Genomic DNA, 15,080 nt, shown 5'->3' on the forward strand with positions numbered 1-15,080 from the left:
TAGATAGATAGATAGATAGGTAGATAGATAGATAGATAGATAGATAGTAGGGTGGGTCATATTTTTTTAATTTATTGTCACTATTACAAAAAGTTGCTATAATATGAAAAAAATAAGAAAACAATGAAAATTCAAGCTTCCTTCAACATCTTAAGGAAACAACTTTTAAACTTCTTAAATAACGCTTTTCTACGTAGTTCGAATTCACCAATGAATTTTAATTCAAATGAAATTTTTAAAATTTCATTTGAATTAAAATTCATGCATTTCTTTATGATTACTTTTAAAGGTAATTTTAAAGACTATTGTAGTTAAAGAATTGTCATGGGAGTTTTAATTTATATATATATATAATAGGTGTATGCATATGAAACCGCTGTTTTTTCTTTGAATTAGAACGTTTGTTTTGGAGATGTTTTATTTATATTTCTTTGAATGTAATTTCCATTATTTTCTACTACTTTTTGCCAATTTTTTGGTAACTTATGATTTCCATCCCAATAGAATTTCTCAGGTTTAGAAGCTATCCAATCATCGAGCCATTTTTTGACCTCTTCATAATTCGAGAAGTGCTGATCTGCCAAGCCATGTGACATTGATCGGAATAAATAGTAATCTGATGGAGCAAGGTCTGGTGAATACGGCGGGTGGCATAAGACTTCCCATCCGATAGTTTTCAACGCTGTTTGAACAACTTTACAAACATGAGGACGAGCATTGTCATGTTGAAGAATTATTTTATCGTGTCTCTCAGCATATTCGGGTCGTTTTTCTTCTAATGCTTTTCTTAAACGGAATAATTGGAGTCTGTAAAGTGGCCCATCAATTGTTTCTTTAGGTTTTAGCAACTCATAGTATACCACACCAATCTGATCCCACCAAATAGACAGCAAAGCCTTATTTCCATGAATATTCCTCTTTGGTGTTGATTTTACAGGTGCGCCTGGGTCAACATAATGTGTTGTGCGGACTGGATTGTCAAAATAAATCCATTTTTCGTCTCCAGTCACTATTCGATGCAAAAAAGACTTTCTTTCAAAACGATTCAATAACATTTCGCATGTCACTAAACGCCTTTCAATATCACGTTCTTTCAATTCATGTGGAACCCATTTTCCTTCTTTTCTTATTTTACCGAGAGCTTGTAAACGTCTTGAAATTGTTGCCTGATCAACATTCAACTCTTCTGCTAATTGTTCTTGGGATTGAGCATCGTCTTCGTCCAATAAACTTTGCAATTCTGAATCTTCAAATTTTTTTGGAGGTTTACCACGTTCCTTGTTGTCAAGATCGAAATCGCCACTTTTAAATCTTCTAAACCAATCTCTGCAAGTTGTTTCAGATAAAGCATGGTCAGAATAAGCTTCTACAAGCAAACGATGACTTTCTGCAGCAGTTTTCTTAAAAATAAAATAGTGAAGTAATACTTCCCGCAAATGCATATTTGAAGGCACAAAGTTGTTCATTTTGAAAGATGTATAAAATTATCTAGATATGAATAAAATCAAATTAAAAACTATGATATTTAAAGCAAATTGAACGTAGTTTCACACACATAATCATCCATACATTAATTTTGTCTTAAAAAGAAAATTAACTTGTCTTATTTTAAACAGCGGTTTCATATGCATACACCTATTATATATATATATATATATATATATATATATATATATATATATATATATATATATATATATATATATATATATATATATATATATATATATATATATATATATACAGTACTGTGAATAAGTTTTAGACCACTTGTATAATTAGACGTATTTACAATTTTTTTCCTATGTAATTTTTGCTATGTAATTTTTTTAAAGCGTACTTAAGTTTAATAATATATAAGAAAAGTTGAAAAAAGATAATGTTTTGAATAAATAAACAAAATTGATGAGGAATCATGAGAGATTTGTTTGTTTATTTATTAAAACAATGTGTCATAACAACTACATCCAAAACAGGATATTCGAAGAATTCTGTTACAGAAATCATTAAAAAGTTTAGAGAAACTGGCTCCCTTGAAGATAGAAAGAAAAGTGGTAGACCTCCTAATTAACAAAAGATGACAATAAATATTTAAAAATCCTATCTTTAAGAAATACAAAAAAAGCATCAACTGAGCTGGCAAAAGACATTAACACAGTACCTGGGAAAAATGTCAGCTCTTCTTTTATTCGACGGCACCTACTTAAATTGGGATTAAGAGGGTGTGTTGCAATTCAAAAACCATTATTATGGTGTGGCAATAAAGAAAAGCGACTTAAATATGCAAAACAACACAAAGATTGGGCCCAGAAAATGTTTAATCTGGTTCTGTACACCAATGAGTCCAAACTCGAAATAGTAGGGTTTAAATACTTTGGGCCTATCAGCCCCAGTATTTAAACCCTACTATTAAACACAGAGGAGGCTCTTTACAAGTTTGGGGCTGTTTATCTTCATCTGGAGTAAGTGATTTGATCAAAATAGGGGGTGAATCAGCGGGGAACATTATGTGGATATTCTAAGGTACAATGCTGTATCAATCGGAATGAGACTAATAGGTCATAATTTTATTCTGCAGCAGTACAATGACCCAAAACATTGTTCCCGAGTGGCAAAAAATTATTTAAATGAAATGGCAGAGGAAGGAGTACTGGAATTGATTACCTGGCCTCCCCAGAGTTCAGTTTTGAATATAAATGAGCATATTTGGGATTACCTGTACAGAAAGAAGGTCGAACATGCTCCCTGAAATGCTGAAGAATGTTTTGAAGTACTTCAAAGAGAATGGCACAACATACCACAGGATTTCATAACTAACTTGTGTAAATCTATTCCCTGGCGATTTTTGGCTGGGATTGAGACAAAGGGAGGACATAGTAAATATTAAGAGTTTTTATGAAGTTTGACATTAAAAAGTTTGTAATTGTTCCATATTTTGTGTGAAATACATGTGTTTTAATAAGTTTATAATTTAAAACTACAAACTTAAATATTAGAGAAGAATTCTCTGGGATTTTTTGAAAAAATGTAAGTGGTCTAAAACTTATTCACAGTACTGTATATATATATATTGTATATATATATATATATATATATATATATATATATATATATTGTATATATATATATATATTGTATATATATATATATATATATATACAATATATATATATATATACAATATATATATATATATATATAGATTGTATATAGATATATATATATATATATATATATATATATATATTGTATATATATATATATATATATATATATATATATATATATATATATATATATATATATACATTGTATATATATATATATATATTGTATATATATAATATATATATACAATATATATACAATATATATATATATATATATATATATATATATATATATATATATATATATATATATATATATTGTAAATATATATATATACATTATATATATATATATATTATATATATATACTGTATATATATATATTGTAAATATATATATTGTAAATATATATATATATATATATATATATATATATACATACATACATATATATAAGATTTTATGTAATGAACGTGATAAAATCAATAACTATCAGATAGTTGTTTTTCAATATATAATCGCGATAATGCAACACTCACAATATTGTGAGTGTTCTAAATCCATATTGCAATACTAATATTAAAATATGCATACTTTAAATATGCTTTGATTGTTAGTGTTAAAGTTTAGCGCATTGTAGAATTGTTTGAATGTGTGTGTATTGATTTGTTGGCACTTAATATTTACGTTCACAAGAGTTGATTTATTTTTTGCAAATGTGGATTTCAAATGGTTTTTTATTCTTATTCATTTTAGATTGCATAATGAACATGAAGAAAAAGTTTATCAAAACAGGAAGTGACATAGAACACTCAGTATGTGGCCAACCTTAATAATTTCCAGAAAGTCAATTGCTAACAAAAGCAGATGCCTTTAAGCATTATCTATACATCAGACATGTCTAAGTTTAATGAAACAAGACGATGGTAAAATTAGCAGGGCCACTTCCATCAAAGAAGATCATAACGTTATCTTCCCATTTCAAAACGGCGTCTACTTTGATCACATTTGTCCACAAAATGGTGAAGCAGTTGATGTTGCGAAAAAAATTATTTCAGTTTTAAATGACAGAAATTCGCTTGTGACTTTACAAAGTGTTGAAAGTGATTGAACCAATGTAAACACGGGCTGGAAAAAAAGTATTATTTGTTTACTTAAAACTCGTATTGGCAAACCTCTTCAATGGTGTATTTATTTGCTTCATTTGAATGAGCTGCCTCTCAGAACAATTTTCGCTGTACTTGATGGCAGTACATCTGGTCTTACTGTATTCAAAAGCATTCTTGGTGAACAACTATCTTTTGATGTTCATTTTCTACTGATAGTTGACTTCGCCAGTACAACATAAGTGTAATTGGAGTACTCATTGAAATGTCTGATGACATCATTCATGATCTCAGTTAAGATCAAAAATGCTTACTTAATGCATGCTATACTGTTATCCGAGGATTCCAAAATTTGGATGTTGTATTACAAAAAAACTGTTATTTCGCTCACCCTGAAGGTGTTTTGTTGTCAGGCATCAAAGATGAAGACAAAAAAAAAGTGGTCGATGCAGCAAAAAAAATAATTGCATGTAGAAGAGAATACTGATGAGGTACGTGTTTTCTTCAAAAGAGTTTTCTGAATTTCCATGCTTCTTTATATTTAGAAATGATCGACTGGTCAAATGTTGATATCTCTCCTCCTCCAATTTTATCTGAAGTGAACAATGAAGACCTCTTAATCAATGTTACAAATGGCACTCTTCAAGTTCCTGATATTCCATGCCATTCTCAAAATGTTGAACACTTGGTCAAAGAAGTATCTAGAGTATCCAAGATTGTCACAACCTATGAAAAATGTCATGGAATGCTTGTTTTCGCTTCAAATTCGAAACTTAAATATCCAAAATTCGACAGTAAAAAGTACAAAATATAAGGATTTTGCATTTTCACATTCTTTTTCAGTATACAAATGTAGCTTTTATTTATTTCATGGTGTTTTTACTTATTTTCAGGTGATATGTTGGCGAATAACATTGGATCTCATACCCATGTAATATAAGCAAAAGTTGCCTCTATTAAACTAAATTAAAAAAGCTAATATTTCTCAGGCAGTCATATTACATGATGTAGCAACTTTTCCCACTAGTAACAATGCAAAAATCAGAAAAACTAAAAATATGACCCACCCTAATAGATAGATAGATAGAAAGATTTGAAGATAGATAATAATAGTATAATAACAACAATAGATAATATAATAGCAATAGTAGTGGGTGAACAGCAGTGATTCAGTTTTGAAAAATATAAAAACCTATAAAACTCCCAATCTAATTTTTTTGTTTATTGTTAAGAAATAGTAACATTAGTTAAAATTAGTTAATATTAGTTAATTAAACTACTAGTATTAAAAACGTCAGTAGAAATAAATTAAAAATGGGTTATCATTTTCAGATGAAGGTTCAAACATTTAGAACTTTTATAAAAGCTGTCGGGCCAGTACATGATTAACTTTATTGAAGTACATATATTTCACATGATTTAAAATAGACATATTATGTTTTGCTTAATTACTGCTGCTTTTTAATAGTATTCTGTATTATGTAATTTCCCATGTATAAAACTAGTCTTCATTTATTGACACTAATCTTCTATGCATTAATAAATCACTTGCGCAACTTTAAAAAAAGTTAATTCAGGTCTTTATCATTTGTGTCATTGGTTAAATAGTAACCGTATTTCTCTAAAAATTAGTAAAACTGATTTTTAGAGAAATGCGGTTTCTCCAAAAATCAGTTTTACTGATTTTTGGAGAAACCGCATAAACCCTCCAAAAAAAATTTAGAATTAATGGTTGAAGACTTTTCCCATCTAAATATAAAGAACATCTCAAGGTATTTCTTGACAAAAACCTATCATGGTACTATTAACTAATTTAATTAAATAAAAAACTCTCACAAGACAATAGACAACTCTCACAAGACAATCTTTAATATGACACTATGTTCCCCAACATTCTCAAATATCAATTTACTATTCCTTGTTTTCTTCCCATCTGAGCTATTGTTGCATTGTTTGGGGTCAAAAAGAAAAAAATTGTGTAAATAGTTTACAGTGTACATCCATAAGAATTATGAAATTTTCTCCTTACAATCTAATATTCAAAATTGGTTTTCTGAAATTCTAAAATTTCAAAATCAATTGTAAAGCTTTATAACTGTCTTTTTGTGTTTAATTTTTTCCAAAATAATCTACCGAATTTTTTTATTAAAACAAGGGATAAATATTACACATAAATATTACAGTTGAAATATTGAAAATATTAATTTGCACCCATCCTTTTTCAACACTTTCGAATCAGGCAAATTCTCCATAAAACATCAATTCTCACTGGAACCAATCAATACAATTTATTAAAAAAAAAGATTTTTAATAAATCTCCTTTTATTAACAACTTTCTCCTTCTCAATAGAAACCAAATTAATAAATTTTTATTGGGTTATATTAATTATATCTTTTATTATTATTGCTTTAATATGTTACTGTATTAATAAAACTATTATTATTTTTTATTTTATTTTAAACTTGATTACTATTATTATCATATATCTTTGTTTTAGTTGTCTTTGTTTCATATTATTTATAATTATTTAATATTATTTATAATGATAGTTATTGTAGTTTTGTAGTAGCTTTATAGTTATAATAATAATTATTATTATTATTATGCTGTTATATTATTGTTAATATTATCATTATTTAATATAGTTTTTTTTTAATTTTCTTTTTTCTCTTTTATGTTTTTGTGCTAGTTTTCTTTATCTTTTTCTTTAATTTATTTTATATTATCTATATGTTTTACTAAGTTTTTAACTTCATCGACTAGTTTTTAACTATATGAGTGACACCTAACCTTACTTATATAAGTTTATAGTATATTATTTTAAATTTCCATATTTTATGGTAAAATAAATAGATAAAAAAAAGTGTTTTTAAAAATGTTTAAACATAAAACAGGTCTCTAAAACAGATAAACAAAATGCTAAAAATAGTTTTTATAATTTTATCAGTATTTAATGATAGGCAAATAGTTTTTTATAGTTAAATCTGCATGAACTGATTCTGATGCTTGCTTTCTCCCAAACTCAAGACCTTTTTTACAGTTAAACTATGCGGTAGTGGTGTAGTGGTAGAGCGCTCGCTTCATAAGCGAGAAGTTCCGAGTTCGATCCCCACCACATCCCTGGTAGTACCGCGCTCAACTTGTTTCTCCGCGCAGCGGCCTTGTTTGTCAAGGTTCGTGTTTTGGAGTTATAGAGTTGAGAGAGGGTTATAACCACAATTTAGTAGCCTCCTCGTCTGTAGTGACCTTCTGGGCCTTGGGGAGGTGATTTAACAAAAAAAAAAATATATATATTTTTGTCAGTTTATATTTTTTAACTCCATTGTCAATAAACTCAGTTTTATTGTCAGGCTTAATGACAACATAGATTTTTGATGCAATTAAAATTTTGAGGCAAAAAAAAAATTTGTTCGCTCTTTCAGATAAAAATATAACTTTTGTATGATAAATTGAAAACATTTACAAAACAATTTTGTTTGACTGAATTCAATGTTTTAAATAAACAAAAAAACCTATATATGAAGAAGTGAAAGTGTTCAAAAAGCTGTTTTTTCAACAAATAATATTTTTCATTAAACATTTTTAATGACAAGATTATTAATGTGTAAAAAATAATTTTATTATTACAATCATCTACAAAAAAAAAAAAATCACATAAAACTTTGACTTCAACTAATTTACATTTTTTTTATGATAGCAAAAAATGAACAAACAATTTGAACACATATCTATGTTAATTAATTATTTTTTTCAGGAGCGTGAGAACCATTCATTGTATGCCACATTACAAGATTATGAAAGCAAGGTAACTGTGTTACTTAAGTCATTTATATCTTAAGTTACAAAAAAAGCTTTCAAGGTAAAAATTTTTAGAATAACTTTCACTTTATTGATAAAGCTTTTTTGTTTTTTTCTAGTGGTTGTTATTACATTTTGTTCTTGTGTTAATACTTTTTTTATGCTTGATGTTTCATTACTATTTTGTTGTTATGTTAATAATTTATTATAGTAATAACACAAAAAATTATTAATAAGAACTTCAGTTAGTTTATTATAAGTTTTTTATAGAAACATTTTGTATAAAACATTTTTTATAGAAACATTTTGTATAAAACATTTTTTATAGAAACATTTTGTATAAAACATGTGATTTGTGAAGTTAGGCAAAAGTTAAATATATCGAAGTGGATTTGTTAAAAAATTGTTAAGTTCTATTCAATGCATTTTTAATATATATATATATATATATATATATATATATATATATATATATATATATATATATATATATATATATATATATATATATATATATATGTATATATGTATATATATGTATATATATGTGTGTGTGTTTATATATATATTAGGGTGCATCAACAATTTTTTTCAAATTAAATCCCAACCACCTGGGTTAGTTGACCAGTTAGATAAAACTGATTTAAAGCTAAAAAAGAAAAAAATTTGAAACCCATTTTTAAGGTCCCTGCTTTTACAATTTGTGCCCCAAAACCCCCACTTTTTTATAAATTAAATTTATAAAAAAGTGGGGGTTTTGGGGCACTAAATTTTTTGGTGGGAAGTTTACACTAAAGAATATATATACTAATTTAGAATAAGAAAAATAGCTTAAAATTCACTAACTTATTATAATTTTTAATTTTGCTTATACTAATTTGTTAATTTGACTCTTTTCACTCTACCTCTGATATGAGGCTACATTAAAAAGTTTTAAAGCAATTAGGAAAAAGTTCAATAAATATTATGTGCTCTAGAAACTATTAAATGATCTAGTTGAAAAATGGTCAACGTTGAAAAAAAAATAAAAATAAAAAAAACAACGCAGCAGAATTAGCTAAAAAAATCTTTAAAAAAATGATCAGAAAGTTTTTTGGATTCAAAAATCTGATATTTGCTCTAGTTTAAAGAAGAAACATGGAAACAACCTAGCTTCATACAATTCAGATAAGCAATTTTTAAAAGATCAAATGGCGAAATGTAAAATGACACTTGGTTCTAAGGATTTAGAATATTGCCAAAAGATGAAGAAGATAGAAAAAAGAAGATTGTGGTATTTAATATTTATTGAGTGACAAGAGGATCAAACTGATAAAACTGAGTTTTTATCATCAGAACAAAGTGAGGTCTCTTACTGTCAGAATTCTGAATTATCAGCAAACAAAATTAAATCAGGTACTAGTGCTTCAATAGTATCACCTAAAAAATTTGCAAAAAAGTTGCTATTACAGGTGTTTCTAAAAATATTTTATCAAGAAATATGATGCACTTGCTCTTTGACATTTTGACAGTTTGACAGCTTTTTTGTTTTCTGAGTTAACCATCAGACATGCAAAAAAGAAAGCAGTAAGTACAAGTGCAGCTTAATATTGAGAAGATATAATAAAAACTGCAAGGCAAAGTAAATTTCCAATAATCGCACACTTTGATGGAAAAATTTTGCAGGATATAACTAATGTTACAAAACAAAGATGAGATCACTTTGCTGTTCTCATAAATGTTGATGGTGATTTAAAGCTTCTTGGCATTCCGCCAATGGAATACAGTACTGGAAATCTCATCATTATACTTTAGTAAACATTTTGGATAAATATAAGCTAAAAAATTATATTAAGGGTCTGTGCTTTGACACAACTGCAACTAATACAGGGAAATATTCCGGCACAAACACTAGGTTCTGTCAAACACAGGGTTCAATTATATTACAGTTGTAATATAATTGAACCCTGTATATTTCCCTGTATTAGTTGCAGTTGAACCCGGAATATTTCCAATTGCAATTGAACCCGGAATATTTCCCTGTATTAGTTGCAGTTGTGTCAAAGCACAGACCCTTAATATAATTTCTTAGCTTATATTTATCCAAAGTGTTTACTAAAATATCATGATGAGATTTAGTGACAGAACCCAAAAAAGAAGCATATTTTTCATCATTTGTTGGGTTATGTTAAAAGTTGAATAAAGATACAACATTATTTCTCCTTTTACTTATTTCTTCTTTGATATTGTTTAAGAATTCTCTACTTATTTGGTTCTTTCTACATTCTTCCTCTAATTTATTAAACAAAAATTTTAAGGCTCCTTCGGCTGTTAATAATGCTGCATCTGCTCGACTTCTACAGTTATTCGTGTTGGTTCTAATACAGCTAATAGAATTTCGGCCATTTGTATATAATTATCTTTCCACAAGTGGTTTAAATTTAATTCACTTAATGCCATTTGCACACAGTTTTTGATTTTTAAGAACCGTTTCACCATTATTTCAATAGTATTCCAGTGTGTTTTACAGTCTAGTAGCCAAGCCAATTCTTTTTGTACTTGATCTTTTACATATTTTTGTAGAACACCATTTTTGACTGGAGAATTTTTAAAGAGTTTTACAATTTTTCGTATTCCTACAATTGCATCTTTAATTTGGAATTTAAGTTGAAAGTTTTTGCTATGTAACACTTCAATTTCCAAATTAATGTCATTTTCTGTACTTCCAATGCTAGCATCATCGTCGCTATCTACAGTCTCATGCTCATCTTCGGATTTATTTATTTCATTTTTCGGTTCAGTGTAAAATGTTTTCAAAACTGGTAGATGTATGGCATGATTGTATCATAATTGCTGCAAGGCAGGGGATAATCTACCAAATTTCTTCATAACCGCAGCACCATTGCTCATAACAGACACAATATCTTCTTGCAAAGATTGACCAAACTCTTCTAATTTTTGCAACAATATTTCCAAAGTTATTTCTGATGTACAGCTTCCTTCAATAAAAATCAAACCAAGGTTAAATGAATTATTTTCATTATTTCTGTATAAATGAACACCCATGAATCTACGATTTTTAACGCTTGTCCATTCGTCAATAGATACGCTGAACTTTCTTTCTTGGTCCTTTAGTTTCTTTATAATCTGTACTATCTCTTCTTTCTTGCTATGGTAAAATTCCACCATTAATTGTCTCACCTCAGAAGGATTTCGAGGTAATCTAAATCCCCTGGCGGTCATACTTTGTCGTATAAATTCGCTTTTAGTAATTTTAATGTATGATATACTGTCCTCAGCAGCCAATTTAAAAATCAATTCAGCCAGGGTTGGTCATTTTACAAGTTTTAAAATAGTTTGATAAGTTAGATTTTCAACTTTATTCCATTTATTTTGATGAGACATAGAACTTTCTAATACGCGATTGTATTTGTGGACATGTTCAAGATGTCTCCGCATACTAATTGTCGCTGAACCTTTGCATGATAATTTTCTTGTACATAAATTGCAATGTGCCTCATCGTTGTTTATTTTAAAATATGACTTAACATCTTTGTAAGTCGTGCCCTTGTCATTGTTGCTCATTTTTTCTATAAAAACTAGAATAAAAATATATAAATTACAGATAACTTTTTGTAAGATCGATTGAAAGAATCGGACAAATCATAAATTTCTTAAAAAATTTAATCGTTCTTTTTTTATATAAAATATAAAATATTGCAATAAAGTATTACTTGAAAACTCTTGCCTTCATAGTATTAGTATTTAATGTAAAAAAAAAAAAAACAGAAAGAAAAGAAAACCTTGTGCAGCATTTGGCTTACGCACACACAAAGAACATAGAACTATAATTTGAATTAGATTAATCATTAAAGCAAATAATAATTTTAATTTTTTTCTCGAGAATTTTTATTCAATTTCTCGAGAATTGAGAAATAAAAATAATGACTTTTTCTCAAGAAATTCTCAAGAAAGTATTCTCGAGATTAAACACAACACTAGAAGGAATTGAAGAAATCAATTGAGCGACATATGTTGTATTTGGATCAAACCTTGATTCCATTATGTTTCGCAGATAAAGAACTCGAAGCAATGAGAAAGATAAAGTTGCAAAATTTTTTTTCTTACAACCTGTTCCTACACACTATGAGAAGTCTGAAAATCCAATCCTGCCGAAAGGTCTAGACTTCACCCTGGAGAAACCACCTAGCTTGTCACAGTTGGTTAGTAGGAACTCGTAGTTTTTTTCAGTCTGTTAAATTTGAGAAAAGATGATGGCCTTGGCTTCATCTTTTTGGGCCTTTATCAACCAATTTAAAACTTTCATTGAATTTGTTCACCAAATATATATTGTCAGCAACTGCTCTAACAGGCAATTATACTTGTGCCAAAGTTTGTTAATTCTGTTTACAATGAAGAAGACAGACAAGATATACTGTTGGCTGTTGTGTAAAGTAGGAATTGATTCAGAGAGTTTGAAAAAGGAAAAACAAGGGAGAGTGGCAAAAAAAAATGGCGCTTACAAAGCATAATTTGGAGAATATTTTCACCAAAAACATGAAGAAAGGTTTGTTGAGTAATAGTTTTGCCAACTATTTTTGATGAAAATTTTGTCTTGATTATTTACTAATATATCATTATTGACCTTAACAATGCCATATATTTTTCTTTGCAGAGAATTAATTTTTTTACCTTAACTATCCCAGCAACATAAGAATGAGCAAAATAAATGTGTTTCTTTAAAACACATATTTTGCAGCCCTTTATGAAAATCTAATCAAACTTTATGTAAAAATAAAACTACAAGGCAGATGGTACACACATATTCTGAAAAAAAAAAGGGTGGAGGGGAGGGAGAAACAAACCCTCCACCGCCCACTGCAAGCCCTCCTATAGGGTGTCGCCATATTAGAAATTATTTTTGAAATTGAATTTTAGCTTAAATCAATCTTTATAAACAAGAATTTGATAAAGTTAGTCACGGAAAGCTTGAGAGATAAAAAAAATGGTCAATTGATAGATCCATAATTACCTAAAAACAGAACATTTCGCCCATTTTTTCAGGGTCAAGCCGATGCACTTTTTTAAAAACTTAACTTTTCAACCAATTCCAAATAATTAAGGCTTTTTAGAGTTCATAGATTAAAAAATGGTGTTTTATTTCAATATTTAAAGTCCCCGCTTTTTGGTTAAAATGTGGGGGTTTTGGGACACAAATTGTAAAAGCAGGGAGCTTAATGGGTTTCAAAAATCTTTCTTCAGCATAAAATTATTTTTATCCAACTGGTCGACTAACCCAGGTGGTTGGGATTTAATTTGAAAAAATTGTTGAAAAATGGCATACCTTTAGGGTTTTAGGGTTCTCCCAGTTTATTTTACCATTACAATGTTGTGAATGTTCTACTATTCCAGATGTTTCCCAGTTGGCTTTTGTAACATTATTTTTATGTTCTTGAATTCGTGTGGAAATCTTTTTTCTTGTTTCTCCAATGCACCACATGTGCAATTAAGTTGGTACACTCCTGGATGACTATTCAGAGGCAGTTTAGACTTGTTTCGGCAAAGTATATTGATCAAGGGATTACCATAATGGAAGACTGTTTTAACACCAACGTTACAAAATTTTCTTCTAAGCACAAGGCCTAATTTTGGACTCATGATAAAATAACAAGATTTTTGGTATCAATTTTATGGGAACATGATGGGTGTGTGGAGTATTTATGATTTTTAGCAATATTTGAATACTGTTTATAGGAATGTCCATTTTCAGTATAAATCTTAATAAGAAAATTAATTTCATCTTGAATGTTATGTTTTGAACAAATTTATGCTCAAGCTAAAAAACCTTTAAAAATACCAACTGCGATATTTGGTGAAATAGATGATTTCGGTTTTATAAGTACGTTTGTAATTGCATATATACAGTGTATGGAAAACTTGTATTTGTGAAGGGAATGATTGGTTGAAATACAAATATTTAAAAAATTTAATTGGTGTTGAGCATTTTTGTATTTGCATGTATATTGGATTGATTTATCTTGTGAATTTAAAAGTGATAAAAAAGAATATGCAACATCAATATTAGAAAATCGAGCATGGCTATCATCAACGTAACAGTTATAAGTTTTTGGTGCAATATTGACATTTTAAGCCTGTTGAATAACATTAGATTCAATATGTTGTAGGTATGCTTCTGACATGACAACCATTATGGATAGACCTATTGGACCAGAGTTTTTTAAAATATATATTTTGCCTTCCCATAAAAAGTAACACTTACTAATACAGAGATCAATTAGTTTATGAATGTCTACTAAAGATAATTTTGTTCGTTGTATTAGATCAACTCTATCTTTGTTTAGCATATCAATAATTGTAACAGTTGCTTTATCAAGTGGCATTGATGGGTATAAATTATTAACATTAAATGACACTTGAACTTCGTCATTAATAAACCATTCTTTTGCTGTTGATGCAAACGAAAATGAACTTTTAACACGGCATTCATTTTTATTTGCATAAAAATGAATGCCGTGTTGGTTGCATTATCTCAGCAAGATGTTGCAAAAGTTTATGAGGTGATGTGCCGATTGTTGAAACTATTATTTGCATTGGATAACTTTTTTCACTTTATGTGCTTTAATACAACCATACAATCGGGGCGGAATTGCATCTGAAGGATCTATTTTTCCATATGTTTTAAATCTAATTTTTTATATTTTTTTTTATTTACAAAGGGTACGTTGAATAAGATTTAGGAACTTCTGAGTTGAATCAACTGCAGATATTGCACAATTGCCAAGTTGTTCTTGGCAATTGTGCAATATCTATTTTTTGTATTGCTAATTCCAAATTTAAAATGGCAAACCCATTACCTTTATCAAATGGATATAATTTTATGTTGGTTGAATTTTTGAGTTCATTGATAGCTAGATGTTGATTTTTAGAAATATTACTATCAATTTTCACTCTTAAATATTTGGTTAATGTTTTGTTGACATATTGTCTTAAAAATTCTGCTCTTTCTATGTTCACATTTTCTTCTATATTTAAAGCGCATTCCTCAGTTGATGTTATAATGTCAA

At 28.3% G+C, this 15,080-nt stretch overlaps 1 protein-coding gene across 2 annotated transcripts in view; it reads left to right on the forward strand.

The window, feature by feature from the left end:
* Positions 1 to 15,080, forward strand: part of LOC101238151 (uncharacterized) — a 105,927-nt gene that overhangs the window by 37,184 nt on the left and 53,663 nt on the right. For both annotated transcript variants that reach the window (XM_065791626.1, XM_065791627.1), the window contains exon 14: positions 7,973 to 8,023. In XM_065791626.1, the coding sequence (XP_065647698.1) occupies positions 7,973 to 8,023 (51 nt within the window). The remainder of the gene's footprint in view (positions 1 to 7,972; positions 8,024 to 15,080) is intronic.

Source organism: Hydra vulgaris, chromosome 02 (genome assembly GCF_038396675.1).
Source record: "Hydra vulgaris chromosome 02, alternate assembly HydraT2T_AEP".
In the NCBI taxonomy this organism is placed as follows: Eukaryota; Metazoa; Cnidaria; class Hydrozoa; order Anthoathecata; family Hydridae; genus Hydra; species Hydra vulgaris.